This window comes from Gekko japonicus, unplaced genomic scaffold (genome assembly GCF_001447785.1).
Source record: "Gekko japonicus isolate JY-2015 unplaced genomic scaffold, Gekko_japonicus_V1.1 scaffold55, whole genome shotgun sequence".
NCBI lineage: Eukaryota > Metazoa > Chordata > Lepidosauria > Squamata > Gekkonidae > Gekko > Gekko japonicus.
In genome coordinates, this window is record NW_015160837.1 from 1,468,410 (window position 1) to 1,485,441 (window position 17,032).

General features: G+C 49.1%; 1 protein-coding gene across 1 annotated transcript in view; it reads left to right on the plus strand.

Annotated features, from left to right (window-relative positions):
- Window positions 1-17,032, plus strand: part of RELL1 (RELT-like 1) — a 39,019-nt gene that overhangs the window by 10,666 nt on the left and 11,321 nt on the right. The window contains exon 2 of the mRNA XM_015418288.1: window positions 13,348-13,572. Coding sequence (XP_015273774.1) covers window positions 13,348-13,572 — 225 coding nt within the window. The remainder of the gene's footprint in view (window positions 1-13,347; window positions 13,573-17,032) is intronic.

Consider the following 17,032-nt stretch of genomic DNA (forward strand, 5'->3'; position numbering starts at 1 on the left):
TTTGGATTTATATCCCGCCCTACCCCGAAGGCTCAGGGCGGCTTACAGGGGCACTATGTGTCAAGATTATAACAATAAAGCATATAATATAAAACAATAAATTACAGTAAAATGCAGTAACAAGTTTACAATATAAGTTTACAAGTTTAACCAAGATGGGTAGCTCTTAACCTCCATGGTAGCTTCTTGAAATCTTGTCATCCAAATCATGCCCGGACGCCTCGTCCCTCCAGTGGGATCCAGACAATCATGATGGTAATACGATAGTGCATAGGGGCAGTGGTGGAATAGTAGTGGCGGCGGCTCCTACTCAAAGGCCTGGCGGAAGAGCTCCCGCAGGGCCCGGCTCTCCTCCGGGAGCTCCTTCCACCAGGTAGGAGCTGCCACCGAAAACGCCCTGGTCCTGGTCACCGCAAATTTAACATCTCTAGGGCCTGGAATTTCCAGGAGATGACGACTCCCTGACCGTAGTGCCGTTGGGGGAACATATGGAGAAAGGCGGTCCCTCAGGTAGGCTAGACCCTGGCCATAAAGGGCTTTAAAGCATTAGTTTGAGCCTGAGCAAATCTCACCCTCCCAAAAAAAGTGCCATTGATCCTTTTGAATGCTTCCCAGGACTCAAGAATATCTGTTCAGACGTCAGTGATGGGTATGTTTTTTTTTTTTTTTTGGTAGTTTTGCATTTGTGCGTGTGTGTGTGTTTGTGCCCATGCCTGGAAGTCATGGCGACCTCTGGCGACTCCTACTGGGGCACGTTCAGAGGAGTGTCTAGATAGCCTGACTCTGGCCTCCCGGCCCTGGTTTTCTGTGGAGGCCTCCCGTCCAAATACTTGCCAGGGTCGGCTCTGCTTAGCTCCCAAGATCTGATGAGATCAGGCTTGCCTGGGCTATCCAAGTATCTCCGACTGTGTGACGAACGCTACCCACAAGGCTTCAAGAGGCTGAAGGGAAATGTCAGGCACCAAAATAGAACTACAGATCAGAAATGAGGAAGGGAAGAGCCTGCAGATCACAAGGGTGGGATCGGTAGATCTGGGTTAAAGAGCTGTGCCAGTCAAGTTACCCAAATCTGAGGCAAGAGAAGGAAGTGTGTGAGGGATTAGGCGGCTTTATTGCACCAGGCCCCCCCCTCCGGATGTCACAAGTTTTAATTTTTTTACCAGTCCTGAGATTCCAGCAGATCAGAGGTCATTTCAGGGGGGATCGTGGGGGATCGCAGTTCCCCCGGGTAAGGTGCAGGGGGGCGGGGCACATGATGAAGCCCCGCCCCCTGCTTCCGGCCGCCCCGCTTCCAGCCCTCATTCAGCCAGGAGGAGGCAGGAGAAGAGGGAGGGTAATTTGCTCCCCCCCCGCCTCTCCCCACCCCTGCCTGCCTGGGGCCAGGGAGGGCTTTGGCGGGGCTTCCTCGCACTCCTGCCGGCCTTGCAGGTCCACCGCCGGGCCCCTGATGTCAGGGGGTGTGGCATATGCTAATGAGTTATGCTAATGAGTTCCCCTAGCTCTTTTTCTACGAAATGACCCCTGCAGCAGATAATTCAACACTGATGAAGGAGATTTGGGTAGCAAGAGAGGGGGAAATGGGACAGTGTTTCGTGTATCAGATGGAGACGTGGGCATTTTTCTAGAGATGGGTGGTTTCAGAGAGGGCAAACACAATCAGAGCTTGGGTGGAAGGTCTTCCCTCTGTTAGGGGGCAGGCAGACGGGACGCAGACAGAGCAGACAGAAAACAATCGTTTCTTTCTGACCTTCGAAACAACAGTGGGGGAATTGGGGTCCTGGGCTTAGAAATGAATTAACGTGTACAAGGAGAGGGGGAATTCCAGGCCCCGAATAAGGAGCCAGGGCCTAGAAATAAATCCAGATGGCACAAGGCTTAGCTGGCTTGGTATAAAAATATGCGCATAGTTTCGGTGTGAAGACAAAGGGCACGTTGAGTCTTTTGTGGCTGTTGACATTACTGGAGAGTTTCATTTATGATGGGGGGGGGTTGTTGCGCTTTTTTGAGTTGTTTTCTTTCTGGAGGAGAATTCAAGCACACAATGCCCCTACCAGCGGCTTGAAGTGGTAAAGGACAGGGAAAGTTCCACTGCTGCTTCTGCTAAGCACAGTGTAATGGTTTCACGTTTTGGTGGGTGTGTTTATTTAAATGTTTAGTTTGACTGCAGTAATGTAAGGAGAGTGATAGAGGGAGATGAGTGTGATGTGATTGGCTGATGACTGAGAATGTGGGAGGAGGGGTGTCTTGGAGGAGATTCTGGATTTTAGAGGGATGAGTGTGGAGAGTTTTTGAGTTTAGCCTGGATGGCAGAAGAAGCAATTTGAGTCTATCCTGTGTGGCTAAGACAAACTGTTTAGCCTGTGTGGCTAAGAGAGACAGAGTTTAGCCTGTGTGGCTAAGGCTATCAGAGTTGAGATTTGGTGTTTTGAGAGACAGTGTGTGATGCCCAGCTTTTTCAGTTATATTTATAAGTTCCTTTCTTCAACAACAGTTCAAAATACTCAGAAACCTATTTTATTCTTTTATAAATAAATCATTATTTGTTTAAACTAATCCCAGCAGTCAGAACAGTCCTTCCTCAGGGCCACATAGTCCTCTGAAGTGCCCAGAAACAGGGTCATTCTACCATAACAGAGAGATTTGGCATTTTTAATTCCTGGTGGCAGCAGTAGTCTACTAAGTTTATGTGAACAGAGTGTGTTAAGTCTCCCCATTAAGGAGGACGTCACACACACCAAGACCATTTTTGAGGAAACTGCTTTTGAAATCTGTTACGGCTCGATGGGCTAGATATGGGCCACTGACCACACCAAGTCCAACTTTACTTTCAGCAATCTGTGTAGAAAGCCACATCTCTTTTATTTTATTCGAAATACTTATATGCCCACTATTCTCCTGGGCGTCTCAGGACCTAAGCCCAGGTTTTCTCTCTCTGTCCTTCTGTCAGCATGCGTGTGGTGTTAATATGGAGTTATGGTGAATCATTGATACCATTAACAGTAGTATGTGCTCACCTTGATTCTCTGAACAATGGCAAGTTCTAGGGGCTTGGAAAGAAAGCTTGTGCTTGGAAAGAAAGAATGTTGGAATCTTATGGTCTCTTTGTAGTATTTACTTTACATGGAGGCTCAAAGGCACTCTTATAGATCAGGTATCCCATGTCAGACCACAAAAAAGACTCACTTCCTCAGTGTTTCGGCCAATACTCTCCGCATCTTTCAGTCTCTATCCTGTTCTCCTCTCTCCAAACAACTAGATACAGCTCACTGTTTTCCCACATACCTACACATGCTTGGTTTCATGACTCTCTTTTCCCTTACGGATCCGCCCATCTACTCTGGTCATCTTTGAAGGCCCTCCTTCAGGTGTCCCCATTATTTGAGGCTGGGCAAGTGGTAAGCCAAGAAAGAGACTTCTCTCTTGTGATGCTGAAACTTTGAAACTCCCTCCCCAGGGACACTCACCTGTCTTCCTCTATCATTGAGTTCCACCAGTGGGTGAAGACTTTTTAAAAAGTTTTGTTTAGTTTAGGGTTGCCATACACCCCCCCCCCCCAGCTAGAGGCGGGAGACCCCCCCCCCCACGCTCGTCCGGGGGGGGGGGGGGGGGACTTACCAGGAGAAAGTCCCAGGCCATGTTGCAGGTGTGGCACAGGAAGTGACATTATGCCAGCGACTTCCAGGTAATGCTTTGGTATTTGGGCAAAAAAATCTGTGGTAGAAGCTGGCTTCACCATGGAGTTTTTGCCCAGATACCAGAGCATCACTCGGAAGTCACTGGCACGATGACATCACTTCCTGTGATGCCAGCAACGTGGCCTGGGCCTTTCTCCTGATAATGGCGTGACGACGCAGCACGGCGGAGCCGTAGGGACAAAAGCCGGAAGCTGCAGTCGGAAGCAGCTGCGCGCCGAGGAGTCCATCGGAAGATCCTGCCGGAGGAAGTTGCCGACCCATCCTGGGTGCGCCGGGAGCAACATTGGATGACCGCCCGAAAGACAAGAAGAACGCGCCGCTTGGGTGCTGATAGGTAGTCTCCCCCCCCATACGAATTGTGGCCCCTAGGTAGGATCAACTTGTATATGTGTAAACCGCCCAGAGACACTTCGGGGTCAGGGGCGGTATATAAAATCGGAAATAATAATAATAATAATAATAATAATAATAATAATAATAATAATAATAATAATTCCCCCCCAGTCTAGTTGACAATGGCATACTCCATTCAAGATGCAGACCAGAACCCTTAATATTATAGCATGAGACATCTCTCTCGTCCCTTTTTGCAGTAATCCTGACAAATATATTACAGTTTTACATATAGGGCATACTGGGAAATGAACATGGACCATAAGCAAGCAAGGATGAATGGCCCCAGTGCAGTGCTGCGATATGCAGGGACTCGTTAGCTCAGGGCTGGCTGGCAGTGTTGGTGGTGGGTAGTTGGCTCACCTGTTGCCTCTTCCACACCACTGACAGCAGGAGGTGGCAGAGGGAAACCTGATGCCTGTTCAGTGCCCCCTGCATTGCTACTGGGGAGTGGTCTTGCTTGCTCCTGCCTGCCCCAGCCAGCCCTTTAAGGCAGGGGCTCACCGTGAAATTTCCCAGTCACTTAAAATGGTTAGTCCACCCCTGATTAAGTGTAATTCTAAGTAAAGGGTCTTAAGCGTTTTGAAGAAAGGAATTGGGACTTCTGTTTGTGACTGGAGTCTTGTAGCTATGGGGGGGGGGGGGGAGAGAAGCTTGCCCTCTTTTTCTTCCTCCTCCTTTACCTTGTACTGAAAGGGGGGATTTTTCCGTTTCCGCAGAAAGGTGACATAATCTTTCATTGCCTTTTCCATTGGTTGAGGGAAATGATCTCATCCTTTCCCATCCCCATAAAAGCTTTTCGATAGCCAATATTGTTTGTGCTTGATTTTCAGCACGGTTGGGTATTCAGGCTGCAAAGACTAAATATAAATAGAAGTAAGTGCCTGTTCCTGCCCTGGTTGATCTGCCGTTAGCAGGTGGCTCAGAAAAACCAAACAGCCTTTAATGCTTGGCTTTCCATGGCATATGTTGGTAAACGACACACACTGTGTGTTTGTGCTAGCTCTGCAGAAGCCTATTTATAAATTTGTGGAATCGAGTGGCAAACAATTCTGTATCCCAGGACTTGTGGGAGGGCAGTAATCATAAAATGTAATGATTATTGAAGCAAGTGTTGTTGTTGTTTTTTTAAGCCAGTGGTGGCCCTGGTCACATGGGAGGTTTTGCCCCGCAAGAGGGACGGATCGGAGGCGCATCAAATGGGCGCGATCACACCGCAACATCTGGGAAGCGGAGCACACCCGTCCCCGATCCGTCCTTTCCGGGGGGAAATGCGCAGCAAAAAAGAACCTAGAAAAGAGTACTACCTACCTGAAGCTCCGCAGCAAGGGCAGCCATGGGATCGCCGGTGCGCCCGTCTTCCGCAGCATTCGAGGCTCCCGGCCAAACTGCGCATGCCTCGCTCTCTGTCCCGTGGCTTCCCCCTAGCATCTGATCGTGCTGGGGAGCAACTGCGCGGCGGCTTGGGGGATCTGTCTGATCCCGCCGCCGCGCATCTATTTTGCTGTGGCTCAGAAAAGCCGTGCTTTGGCCATGTTCCCCCCCCCCCCCCGTGTGACCAGGGCCGATAAAAGGCAAAAATAAGTGGGGATTGCATTGAGCAAGAAAATAGGATGGAGACATCCTGGGCTTCCAAAACGGGGCAGAAGAGTAAATAATATCCAAATTTCATGAACTTGGGTTTTTTTTCCTTGAAGGAGAGGATCCATTTCCCCATGTGTTCCCTTGTGAACTTGAGGAATATAGAATGTGTGTCTGTTTGAGGGCTTGTTGCTTGTTCTAAAACCCATTAAGTGCTGGGGTCATTTCCTGCGGGAGCGCACAGGAGCGGAGCTCCGGCAGTAAGGAGCCCAGGGGGCAGGCACATGCAACAAGCCCCACCCCCTGCTCCCAGCAGCCCTCAGTCAGAGCAAGAAGCAGCCAGGTAAGTTGCAGAGCCCCCCCCTGCCCGCCTTCAGGTACAAGCTCTCTTTGAGGGCAGATCTGCATGTCCCCCCCCCCCCCAATAGCTAGCAATCCAAAACAGTCCAGTGGAGCCTGAGCGGTGGGTGTTGCCTTCTGACACACTTCCGGTGATGCCAGGGGGTGTGGCATATGCAAATAAGTTATGCTAATGAGCTCCTGCACCTCTTTTTCTACGAAATAGCCCCTGATTAAGTGCATGTATCAGAATGGCACGCACGAAACATCAGTGAAAAAGCAAAGCCCATTTGCTTTAAATCTGACTCTCCTTCGGGGCTTTCGAGTGCCAGCGTATCTCTGAACATCTCCCTAGAAATGAATGTTATCCGGATCTTGTTCAGTAATGTCAGGTAGAAAAATTTCCAAAGCAGAACATTTCCAAGAAAATTTTCTGATGCTGTAATTTATTTGCCCCACATATGTAAATATGTTCCCTAAAAGTTTACTCTCTCCACCACCACACCCCTTGGTGTTCTTGCACCCTCCAGGGTGGGTTTGTTGCAGAGCTTGGGGTTCCAAGGCCTGTTGGAAAGCACATGCTGTAGCAGTAATGCTGAAGCTAATGGGATCTAGCGGAAGATTTCAGTGGGTGCAGCGGCCTTGGCTTCCGTGATGGACGAAAGACATTGGGTGAAAAGGAGATGATTAGTCAATTAAAAGGCCTTGAATTAATTGTCCTAATGTAAACACGAATATATGTCCGCTGTGGCTACTACTTGTTGCTGGTCGTCCCCCCCCCCGCCCCGTTGCCTTTGGTGATGAGTCCCAGGGCTCTACTGGTAGCAGGAGCTCCTTTGCATATTAGGCCACCCCCCCCTAGTGTAGCCAATCCTCCAAGAGCTTACAGAGCTCTTCTTACTGGGGCTACTGTAAGCTCTTGGAGGATTGGCTACACTAGGGGGTGTGGCCTAATATGCAAAGGAGCTCCTGCTACCAGTAGGGCCCATACTAAAATCTATCAGGATGTTTTTTAATTTGGAAGGAAATGGTGCTGGTAGACTGTTATCCGTTTGTCAAACAGCTTCCTCTTTATAGTCTGCTCATGTTCACTCGTAGCTTCCTAATGTGGCAGCTTAGGAAAATGAAATGTTGCTACAACTGCTAATAAAGAAGGGAGAAGCCTTGTTCCTGTGCTGGTGACGGTCTTTCCTTCGGCTGGAAGGAGCTAATTTTATTCCTTTCAACACAGCTGCCTGGAGGAGGGGCCTCTTGAGTTTTACCTCATAAAAACCAGGCTGGCTTTCCGTGGTTGACAAGTGGCCAAATTAGAAGAGAGGCCATTGTTAGGGTGATTTTTTTTTTGTATGCTTGGGAAATACATAAAAGAGTTGCAGTGCTGTACAATAGGCTTATCTGGACAGAGTTAATTGAACATGGTAAACTGTTTCCTTGAATGCTGTAATGGACTCAGCTGTGTTTGGACAGTGTAGCTGTCATAATTACTACTGTTGCTAGCATCATGGAGGCATAGCTTCCCTTGTGGAATGGTCACAGTTGCCATCAGGCGACCGTCGCCTCATTGCTTCCCATCTGTACGGCAATGGTTTCTTCTCGAAGCAATATTTATCTGCTTAATTCATATACCCCTCCTTTCTCCCCAGTGGTCACCCAAAGTGACTTACGGAATTCTCCTCACCTCCGTTTTACCCTCGCAACAACCCTGTGAGGTTGGATAGGTTGAGAGAGTGTGACTGGCCCAAGGCCATCCAGCAAGCTTCCATGGCAGATATTCTCAAGAGAAGGAACTGGATTGCATGTCCCTGTCCATGCAGTTCCTACCAGAACAGTATACAAAACAGTTGACAGTGAAGTGGAGATAATACTTGAATCAGCCCTAAATCTCTATAAAGTACTAGGGCCCCGGTCACACGAGAGGTTTTGGGCCGGGAGAGGGACGGATCGGGGGCGCAGCAAACGGGCGCGATCCCACAGCAACATCTGGGAAGCGTGGCGCGCCCGTTCCCGATCCGGCCCTTCCACCCAAAACCCCGCATCAAAAATAAATGACCTACCTAGGTGGTTCTTCGGGAAAGGGCGCATCAAGGCCGGCCGTGGGATCGCCGGCGCGTCCTTCCACAGGCTCATCCCCGGCTCCTGGCCGAACTGCGCATGCTCAGACACGCGCAGTTCGGCAGCCTCCCCCTCCGGACTGTCGCTTCCTCCCCAGCATCTGATCGTGCTGGGAAGCAACGGCGCCGCGGCTCAGGGGATCCTGCTGCGGCGTCTCTATTTTGGTGCGGCTTTTAAAAGCCGCACTTTGCCAGGTTTTTTTCCTGCCGTGTGGCAGGGACCTAGGGAAGTTTTCTTCTGCTTCAGGGAAGGTTTAAATTTTATTTTGTGATGTAGGAGAGCTCACAATAGCACTCCAGTTTAAAAGAAAACAACAGGAAATATTTTGAGTTAAGCAAGGATCGGAGGGCTGATGACATTGACTCTGCCCGCGACCCCATAGAAACTCAGACAGAGCCAAAGGGGGCCCCAGGAACCTGCTTTGGCGGACACCTTTCAGTAGGCATTTCCGGTACCCGCTGCCATTTTCCTGATGTGAACGTGGGTACAGGCAGCTGTGGTATCTGGTACGGGCTGCTGAGGTCTCTGCGAAGCTAAGTACCAGGCCCTCTTACTGTTCATAAAAGGTAAAGGTTTCCTTTACTCAAAAGCCAGTTGAATCCGACTCTACGGTTGCGGTGCTCATCTCTGTTTCCAAGCCGAAGAGCCAGCGCTGTCCAGAGACGTTTCTGTGGTCATGTGGCTGGCATGACTAGATGCCGAGGTACGCAGAACGCTGTTACCTCCCCCCCAAAGCGGTACCTATTTATCTGCTTGCAATTTCTTTTGAACTGCTAGGTTGGCAGGAGCCGGGGCCAGAGACGGGAGCTCACTCCGTCATGCGGCACTCGGGTCTTGAACGGCTGAACTACCGACCTTCCGGTCTGCAGTTCAGCGTCTTAACCACTTGAGCCACTGCAGCCCTAACTGTGGTGTTACACTGGGGTTAAAAAAATTTGCAGTTTGTATTTTACAGTCGGCACAGCAGGGGGGCCATAAGTCTTCTCTTTTATTTTTATTTTTAAATTCGTGCTTTACTTTCTTCTAGAGAACTGAACCCGGTAGAAATTAGTTATCTTCTGAGCTGCGGGTGGTGGAAAGGGCCATCAGGTCATAGCTGACTGACAGTGGCCCCGTAGGGTTTCCAAGGCCAGGGGCATTCAGAGGTGGTGTGCCATTGCCTGCGTTGTGAGTCTGGACTTCCTTGATGATTCCCCATCCAAACACTGACCAGGGCCAACCCAAGGGTGGGGATTTGAATCCGGGCCTTCCAGAAACCCAGTCTGACACTCTTAACTACTACCCCGGACTGGATCTCTTCATCATGTCATCATAAATGTGCAGATGTTAAGTCATGGTCATTGTGTTCTCTCCCTTAGTTGAACAGAGGCACGCTTAACAAATGTGATTCTGGTCTGCTCCGGGGGCCTTGCACTGTCTGCTCAATGTCAGGGGAAGAACGTGTTGACAGAATCCATATGCCGTTCCACAAGGGTAGCAGTAACTTTGCAAAGAGCCAAGAACTCTTGTGCCAGTACTTTTCGCTAGGTCAGGAAAGGGTCTTCTATGATGTTGCTTAGTCAGGAACTGAAAACGAGTACCTATTTCTCTGCTGTTTAGGATTTCAGACAATACTTTCATCAAATTTAGATATACTAAATTTAATGTCAATTGTGCCCATGGAGGATTGTTGTGGGGGTATTCTACATTTAAAGCAGAGGTATCAAACTCATTTGTTACAAGAGCGGGATCTAAGATAAGTGACAGTTCGTTGGGCTTGTGTGCCATAAATGTAATGCCAGATACTGGAGATATAAACTTTATAAAGGACACAGGCGAACTTGATTAATGATATTATTTTTTTACTCAAAATACACAGAAAAGCAATTGATTCCTAGTAGTGAAAAAAAAACCCTGATTTACTGGGGGATCCACAAAAGCCTGGCTCTCCCAGATCCCCCCACCCCCAGTTCAAAGTCAACAATATTTATTGTCGTAGCCATAGGCCACAACAACCCTACAAATAAACCCCTACATGCAGTTCACATCTAGACAGAGAATTAAAACATTCCCACCCCCAGGTCTTATCCAGTTTGGTGAGAGCCAGTTTGGTGGAGAGCCAGTTTGGTTAAGTGCGTGGACCCTAATCTGGGAGAACCGGGTTTGATTCCCCACTCCTCCACTTGCAGCTGCTGGATGACCTTGGGCAAGCCATATTTCTGGCACAGCTGTCCTTGAAAAAGAGCAATTTCTGTCGGAGCTCTCTCAGCCCCACCTACCTTACAGGGTGTCTGTTGTGGGGAGGGGAAGGGAAAGGAGTTCGTAAGCCACTCTGAGATTCCTTTGGGTAGTGAAGGGCAGAGTATAAATACAGTCTCTTCTCCTTCTTATCTTTCCTGCATTTCCCATAGAAGCGGGGTGGTGGTGGTGGTCTGAGAGGAAGGCCTGACAGAGAGGCTGTTTCCAAAACCTCCAGGGTGTTTTTTGTTCTCCCATGACCCTTTTCCTCTCATGGGCTGAGAACAGCACCAGTTGTTTGCAGGCCAGATGAGAGCCCCGAATGTGCCGACTCTAGCCTGCAGGCTGTATGTTTGACATCCTTGCTTTAGAGAGAGATTTGCTTTAGAATGAGGATGAAGGAGCAATTGTAAGATTTGAATATTTGCCCTTGCTGCCCAAACAATTGGATAGGAAGTTGATGATGCAAAATGTGGAAGGGTGTGACGGCTGTCATTTAGGATCTCCCCCCCCCATTTATATTTTATTAGGTGATTTGTGTACAATATGCATCCTTCTCCCATGTGTGCAGTGACAAATAGTTTTAATCAAATAAGTGTGACTTGATGCAGCCTCCACATTGCGATAAGATGGTAATTGTTAAACTAGAATCTGGAGCAACTGGTTTGGCTTTTACCAAACCTGTCTTGGCCAGTTTTCCCATCTACTAATTTCTGGGGGAGAGCTTGTTCATACAAGTGGCTTACTTTGAAAGTCGGGGCAAGAAAGGCCAGGGTGGGGGTGGGGGGGTGGGCTTGCGGCCTTCTGGGATAATCTGATGGGCCGATGTGGGTCCTGTTGGCCCATAACCAGGGTATGAAAATGGTTTTCTCCAGATTTCAAGACAATGAGAAATTAGGGCAAAGAATTAGGTTAGTGTGGTTGTATTGATCCTGATGACAGCATTCAAGAAGTTCAAGACAACATGTTTTGCATGTTTGAATAACTATAATCTAGACGCCTCCAGGTTATAAAACGTGATTTAAAAAAATGAATAGGTTATCTTCCTAAGGATTCTTACATAAGGATCTTACATAAATATGTTATGTTTTTGTTTGCCTGGAATCTTGACTGAATGAACTGCTTACAGTAGTATTAACACCTTTCTGGGAGATGCCAGTGCAAATGTTACTTTTAGATTAAGTTTAAATTAACAAAAGTGACTTTGACATTTCCCTTTTTGGGCCATATTCTCCGTTTCACGCAGTTTCAGTGGGATGTACACCATAGGCTTGGATGGTATGTAACAATTTAACTTCCTGCTCTCTCTAACGAAACTGCAGAATGCATATTTATCTTGTTGTAGGACCAAGTCCATCCTTGTTTAGAGAATCTGTTTGTCGAATACTGAATTTTGTTGACTATAGGCAAAAGCTTTGGGACTGTAGTAGTTTATTTTTTAAAAAACATATTGATTAAAACAAACAACGAAAGGAAATGCAAAGTACAAAGGTGCATAAAATATAACCATAACCATCCCTTTCCCCTTTACGACCATGGACACAGACAACCTTTATCAGCATGGGACAATTATGGTATTAATTCAGTCTATTCTGTTGCCAGTTCCATTCTCTCTGTAGCCCTTGGCCGTAGTAGGTCTAATCCAAATGCGTCTCCGTTTTTCTGGTGTGCTTTTAATTTCACAAGGGTACAGACCTCCTTTATTTTCAACCATCAGTCTTGTAACTTAGGAAGTTTTTGTTGTTGTTTCCATTGCCTTGCAAAGACTAACCTGGCTGCAGTAATCATGTGCAAGGCAACCATTAACAAGTCACTAGGGATGTCAGGTAGATAATTTAGCAGCAGCATCTCTGGATTTGGCTTGTAGGGTATCTGTTTTCTCAGACCAGCTAAAATAATTTTCACAGCTCATTTCCAATAGCTGGAGGCACGCGTACACTTGCTGACCGCGTATGAAAAGTCTGCCTCATTTTCTTCCAAGAACCAGCACTTGCTGGGTGAGAGTGTCATAGTTCAGGCTAGGTTCTACATAAGTGATATATGGCAAATATATATATACAAGAAAGAAGACCCGCGAAACTCGCGGGGGGGGGGAGCTCCAAACTCGGCAACCGGAGGAACCAGCAGGAGCAGGTAAGCTCTCCCCCGCCATCCCACCGGTTCCTCCATCTCCTCCACCCCCGCCTCCTCAGCTCCGAACCGAGGCCCGAGTGGCTTGCAGCCGCTGGGCCTCGGGGGTCCTTCCCCCCCCCGCTGCAAAGCGAGGCCCACGCGGCTTGTAGTCGCCGGGCCTTCGCCGCTCCCCCCCGGCTGCAAACCGAGGCCCGTGTGGCTTGTAGCCGCCAGGCCTTTGCCGTCCCCCCGCCGGGCCCTCACCGGTTCCCCCTCCCCGCTGCAAAGGCGCTCTTTTCCCCCCCAAGTGAGTCCCGGCGGCTTGCAGCCGCTTGGGCCTCGCTGCCCCCGGCCGGCTCCGAGGCGGCGGCAGCAGCAGCGAAGCCGGCTGCAGAGCGTTCCCTGCGCGTGCGCAGGGGATGCTCTGTCACTTTTGGGGGGATTTAACTATCCCCCCAATATTTTTTTTAGGTTTTAAGATTTTTGTGCACACCTGGGGACCGTCCCAAGTGTGCACAAAAATCTCCCGCCCCCCAGGTGCCCCCGATGCGCGGATTTAGGTATCCGCACACCAGGGGGCATCTTCGGAATTAGATATATAGATATTTTGTTTAAAGTTGCTATTCATTGTCTGGAGCCCTTTTCGGAGGTTGTGATACGAATATCTGAAATAAACAGGGGTGGGATGTGTGGGTCCCACTTACTGTAAATTTTAAATATATTTGCCAGTGAACAAACACAGAGCTCTCGATCAGTGACCAAACTCGTTAATCGGTGAGGCCTCGTGCTGCCTGGAGCTTTGTATTTCTGGACTGAGAGGCAATTTAGGAATGTGAAACATTTCTGTCTTTGCACCAGGGTGGATTGAGGTAACGGCCTCTCTGTTGTTTTTTCACAGGGAATCAAGACCTTCCGACTGCCTTAGCGAGCCACAGCCAAGAAGGTACAACTCGACCGAATACAGAAAGTACTGGGCATCCCGAAGTTATCGCTTATGCCCTGATTCCTGTCTTCTTCCTCATGGGACTCCTGGGAGTTTTTATCTGCCATATACTAAAGAAAAAGGGGTATCGCTGTACAACAGAAGCTGAACAAGAAGAGGAGAAACTTGGTGAAAAGATAGGTAGGCAACAGATTCACAAGGCTGGAAGTAATATATTAAGAACACACACACACATATGTTTATATCTATATATTATTCATGGGCAAAAAGCTTTGTGGAAGAAGGATGTAGCAAACAGAGAAATTGGGTGAGACTGAGCAGGAAAAGTGGGCTGGATTCAACCCTAAGGCAGCACTAATTGTGGGTGTGCTACTTCCAAACAAGTTCATGATCCTTTAGCTGTAGTGAACAGATTGGAGATGGTTTGCACATTTCTGTAGCTGTGGATGAAGCCAGTTTGGTGTGGTGCTTAAGAGTGGCAGACTCTTAATCTGAAGAACCGGGTTTGATTCCGCACTCCTCCACATGCGGCCCGCTAGGTGACCTTGGGTCAGTCACAGTCCTCTCAGAGCTCTCTCAGCCCCACCTACCTCACAGGGTGTCTGTTGTGGGGAGAGGAAGGAGAAACTTGGTGAAAAGATAGGTAGGCAACAGTCAGATTCACAAGGCTGGAAGTAATGTATTAAGAACACACACACACACACATGTTTATATCTATATATTATTCATGGGCAAAAAGCTTTGCGGAAGAAGGATGTAGCAAACAGAGAAATTGGGTGAGACCGAGCAGGAAAAGTGGGCTGGATTCAACCCTACGTCAGCAATTGTGGGTGTGCTACTTCCAAACAAGTTCATGATCCTTTAGCTGTAGTGAACAGATTGGAGATGGTTTGCACATTTCTGTAGCTGTGGATGAAGCCAGTTTGGTGTGGTGCTTAAGAGTGGCAGACTCTTAATCTGAAGAACCGGGTTTGATTACGCACTCCTCCACATGCGGCCAGCTAGGTGACCTTGGGTCAGTCACAGTCCTCTCAGAGCTCTCTCAGCCCCACCGACCTCACAGGGTGTCTGTTGTGGGGAGAGGAAGGGGAAGGAGTTTGTAAGCTGCTCCGAGACTCCTTTGGGTAGTGAAAAGTGGGGTGTACAAACCAACTCTTCTTCTTCTTCCCATCTCCCTGTGGCCAGCTGCCCTAGCCGCTGCCCCGAAAACCCCTGTGGTTGCTGCTGGTGATCCCCCGTGCTGCCTGAGACCTAATCAGAGCAGAGGGGAGGGCAATAAACTGTAAAGCGGTCAGGCCCCCCTCTCCCAGTCGCCCTACGGCTGATCCCCCGTGTTGAGTGTTGAATATTTTGGGCCCTGAGCCCAGAACGGTGAAGTCAGAAGCTGCCATCCAGCTAGGGTTGCCAGCCCTCACATCTGGGCGGGTTTCCCCCTGCTTCCGGGGCCTCTAATCTGCTGCTGGCCAGGAAAAGCCCTACCCCCAAGCCCCGCCCCCAGGATAATGGACTCCCCTCTCCCTCCCCTCCTGCGGAGATTTAAAGGATTTCAGCTGATCAGCAGGGAGCACGTTGCCCCTGTCCATCCCCGGAACACCCCCCCCCAAATCCCCCTGCCAGGGCGACGAAGGGACCTAGCAACCCTGTATCCAGCCAAGTGACCCACCTGGGAGTGTCTGTGCTAAGGCTTCAGGGCCTCCTTCAGACTCGGAAGGGAAGTGGACTGACACTGTTGATTTTTGCAATTTGGAAGGCCATCCCTGGATTAGTTGTTAGTCTCTAGGCCGAACTACACGTCTGGGTTTTTGACAAGTTCCCTGCAGCCACACAGCAGCTTTGGGGGAAGGGCTTTTGAAAAATAAAGGCGATTCCAGACGGGCTTGGAATGCCATTGCAGTGGGAGGAAAAGCCCCGAAGCTTTTCTTACATAGGTTATTTTAAAACCAATGGAGCACTGAAACAGAGGTCGCTACAGATTTCTTTCCAACGAAGTGAAACCAGTTTCCTCGGATCTTTGAGTCATTTTCCCACACGGAAACAGTTAACTCCATTCCCCACCTCTATTTCTACATGGGAAAACAGCTCAGGGGAGTGGGGGGGGGAGCTCTTCCTCCCCCTGTGCCAGCTTGGTTGTAGCGGTTACGTGCGCAGACTCTAGTCTGGGAGAACCGGGTTTGATCCCCCACTCCTTCACTTGCACCTGCTGGATGACCTTGGGCAAGCCATAGTTTTGTCAGAGCTGTTCTTGAAAAAAGAGCAGTTTCTGTCAGAGCTCTCTCAGCCCCACCTACCTCACAGGGTGTCTGTTGTGGGGAGGGGAAGGGAAGGGAGTTTGTAAGCCACTCTGAGACACCTTTGGGTAGTGAAGGGCGGGGTATAAATCCAATCTCCTCCTCCTCCTCCTCCTCCTCTTCTTCTTCCTCTTCTTCTTCTTCTTCCTCTTCTTCTTCTTCTTCTCCTCCTTCTTCTCCTCCTCCTCCTCCTCCTTCTCCTCTTCTTCTTCCTCTTCCTCTTCCTCCTCTTCCTCTTCTTCCTCTTTTTTCTTCTTTTAAAAAAGCCATTATCTGCACCTTCTGTGTGGCTCCAGGAAACCCAACGTGTTAAAAGCCTGTGTGAATGTGTAGTTTGGCTCTTTGGACTGGCGAAGCCTGGTATAAATACTACAGACTTGGCCTTTCCTCTTTGCCCTTGATCAGCACCCCAGTGTCTTTTCCCTTCCGCACTTCAGGTTCCAGTTTCCCCACCACTGCCAGCTCCAGCTCTTGACTTCCCACCTCTTCCCCTGCCCACCTGCTCACACATCACAGGCTGACTGATCTGGGCTCTGCACTGGAGATCACTTCCTCCTAGCGTGCAGGTTCTTGCCCCGTCCTGGTCTTGGCAAAGAGCTTGGGGTGGCAGAGGTGTTCGTGTCTCACCCGTTGTTTATCTATTTAGTTTGTGTTTAAGAAATGTATGTCAGTTCAGCGTGCAATTCAGAGTAGACTTTTGCTTGTGAACAGGGCTTTTTTTGTAGAAAAAGTCCAGCAGGAACTCATTAGCATAACAGGCCACACCCAACAGCAGGAACTCATTAGCATATTAGGCCACATCCCTGATAGCACAGCTCATTGGGATATTAGGCCACACCCCCATGTTACCAGAAGTGTGGTCATCCAGCCACACCCACCTTTTGCTTATTCTGTTTACTTTGTTGTCAAAACCCTGGGCTTTTTTTGTAGCAGGAACTTCTTTGCATGTTAGGCCACACACCCCTAATGTAGCCAATCCTAATGAGTTTCTGCTGTTAGGTGTGGCCTATTATGCTAATGAGTTCCTGCTGGGCGTGGCCAACTCAGGAGCCAGCCGGGACTCCGTTCCTGTGCGTTCCTGCCCAAAAATAGCCCTGCTTGTGAAGATGTTTCCAATATTATGAAGGCGACGGTCTTTCATTTTTCCCCCTTTGGCTAATGCTTTCATGTGAGGGGAGCGGTGGCACAGTGGGTATATCCCACTGTCTTAACATCTGAACTGTGTTGGTTCAAGCCCCGCACTGGTGTGAGCAGCCAGCCTGTTGTCCCCAGCTCATCGTCCACCCAGCGATTCGAAAGCTTCGGCGAGTAGATAAAATGGGAACCACTCCTTAGAGAGAGTGGGCACGCCA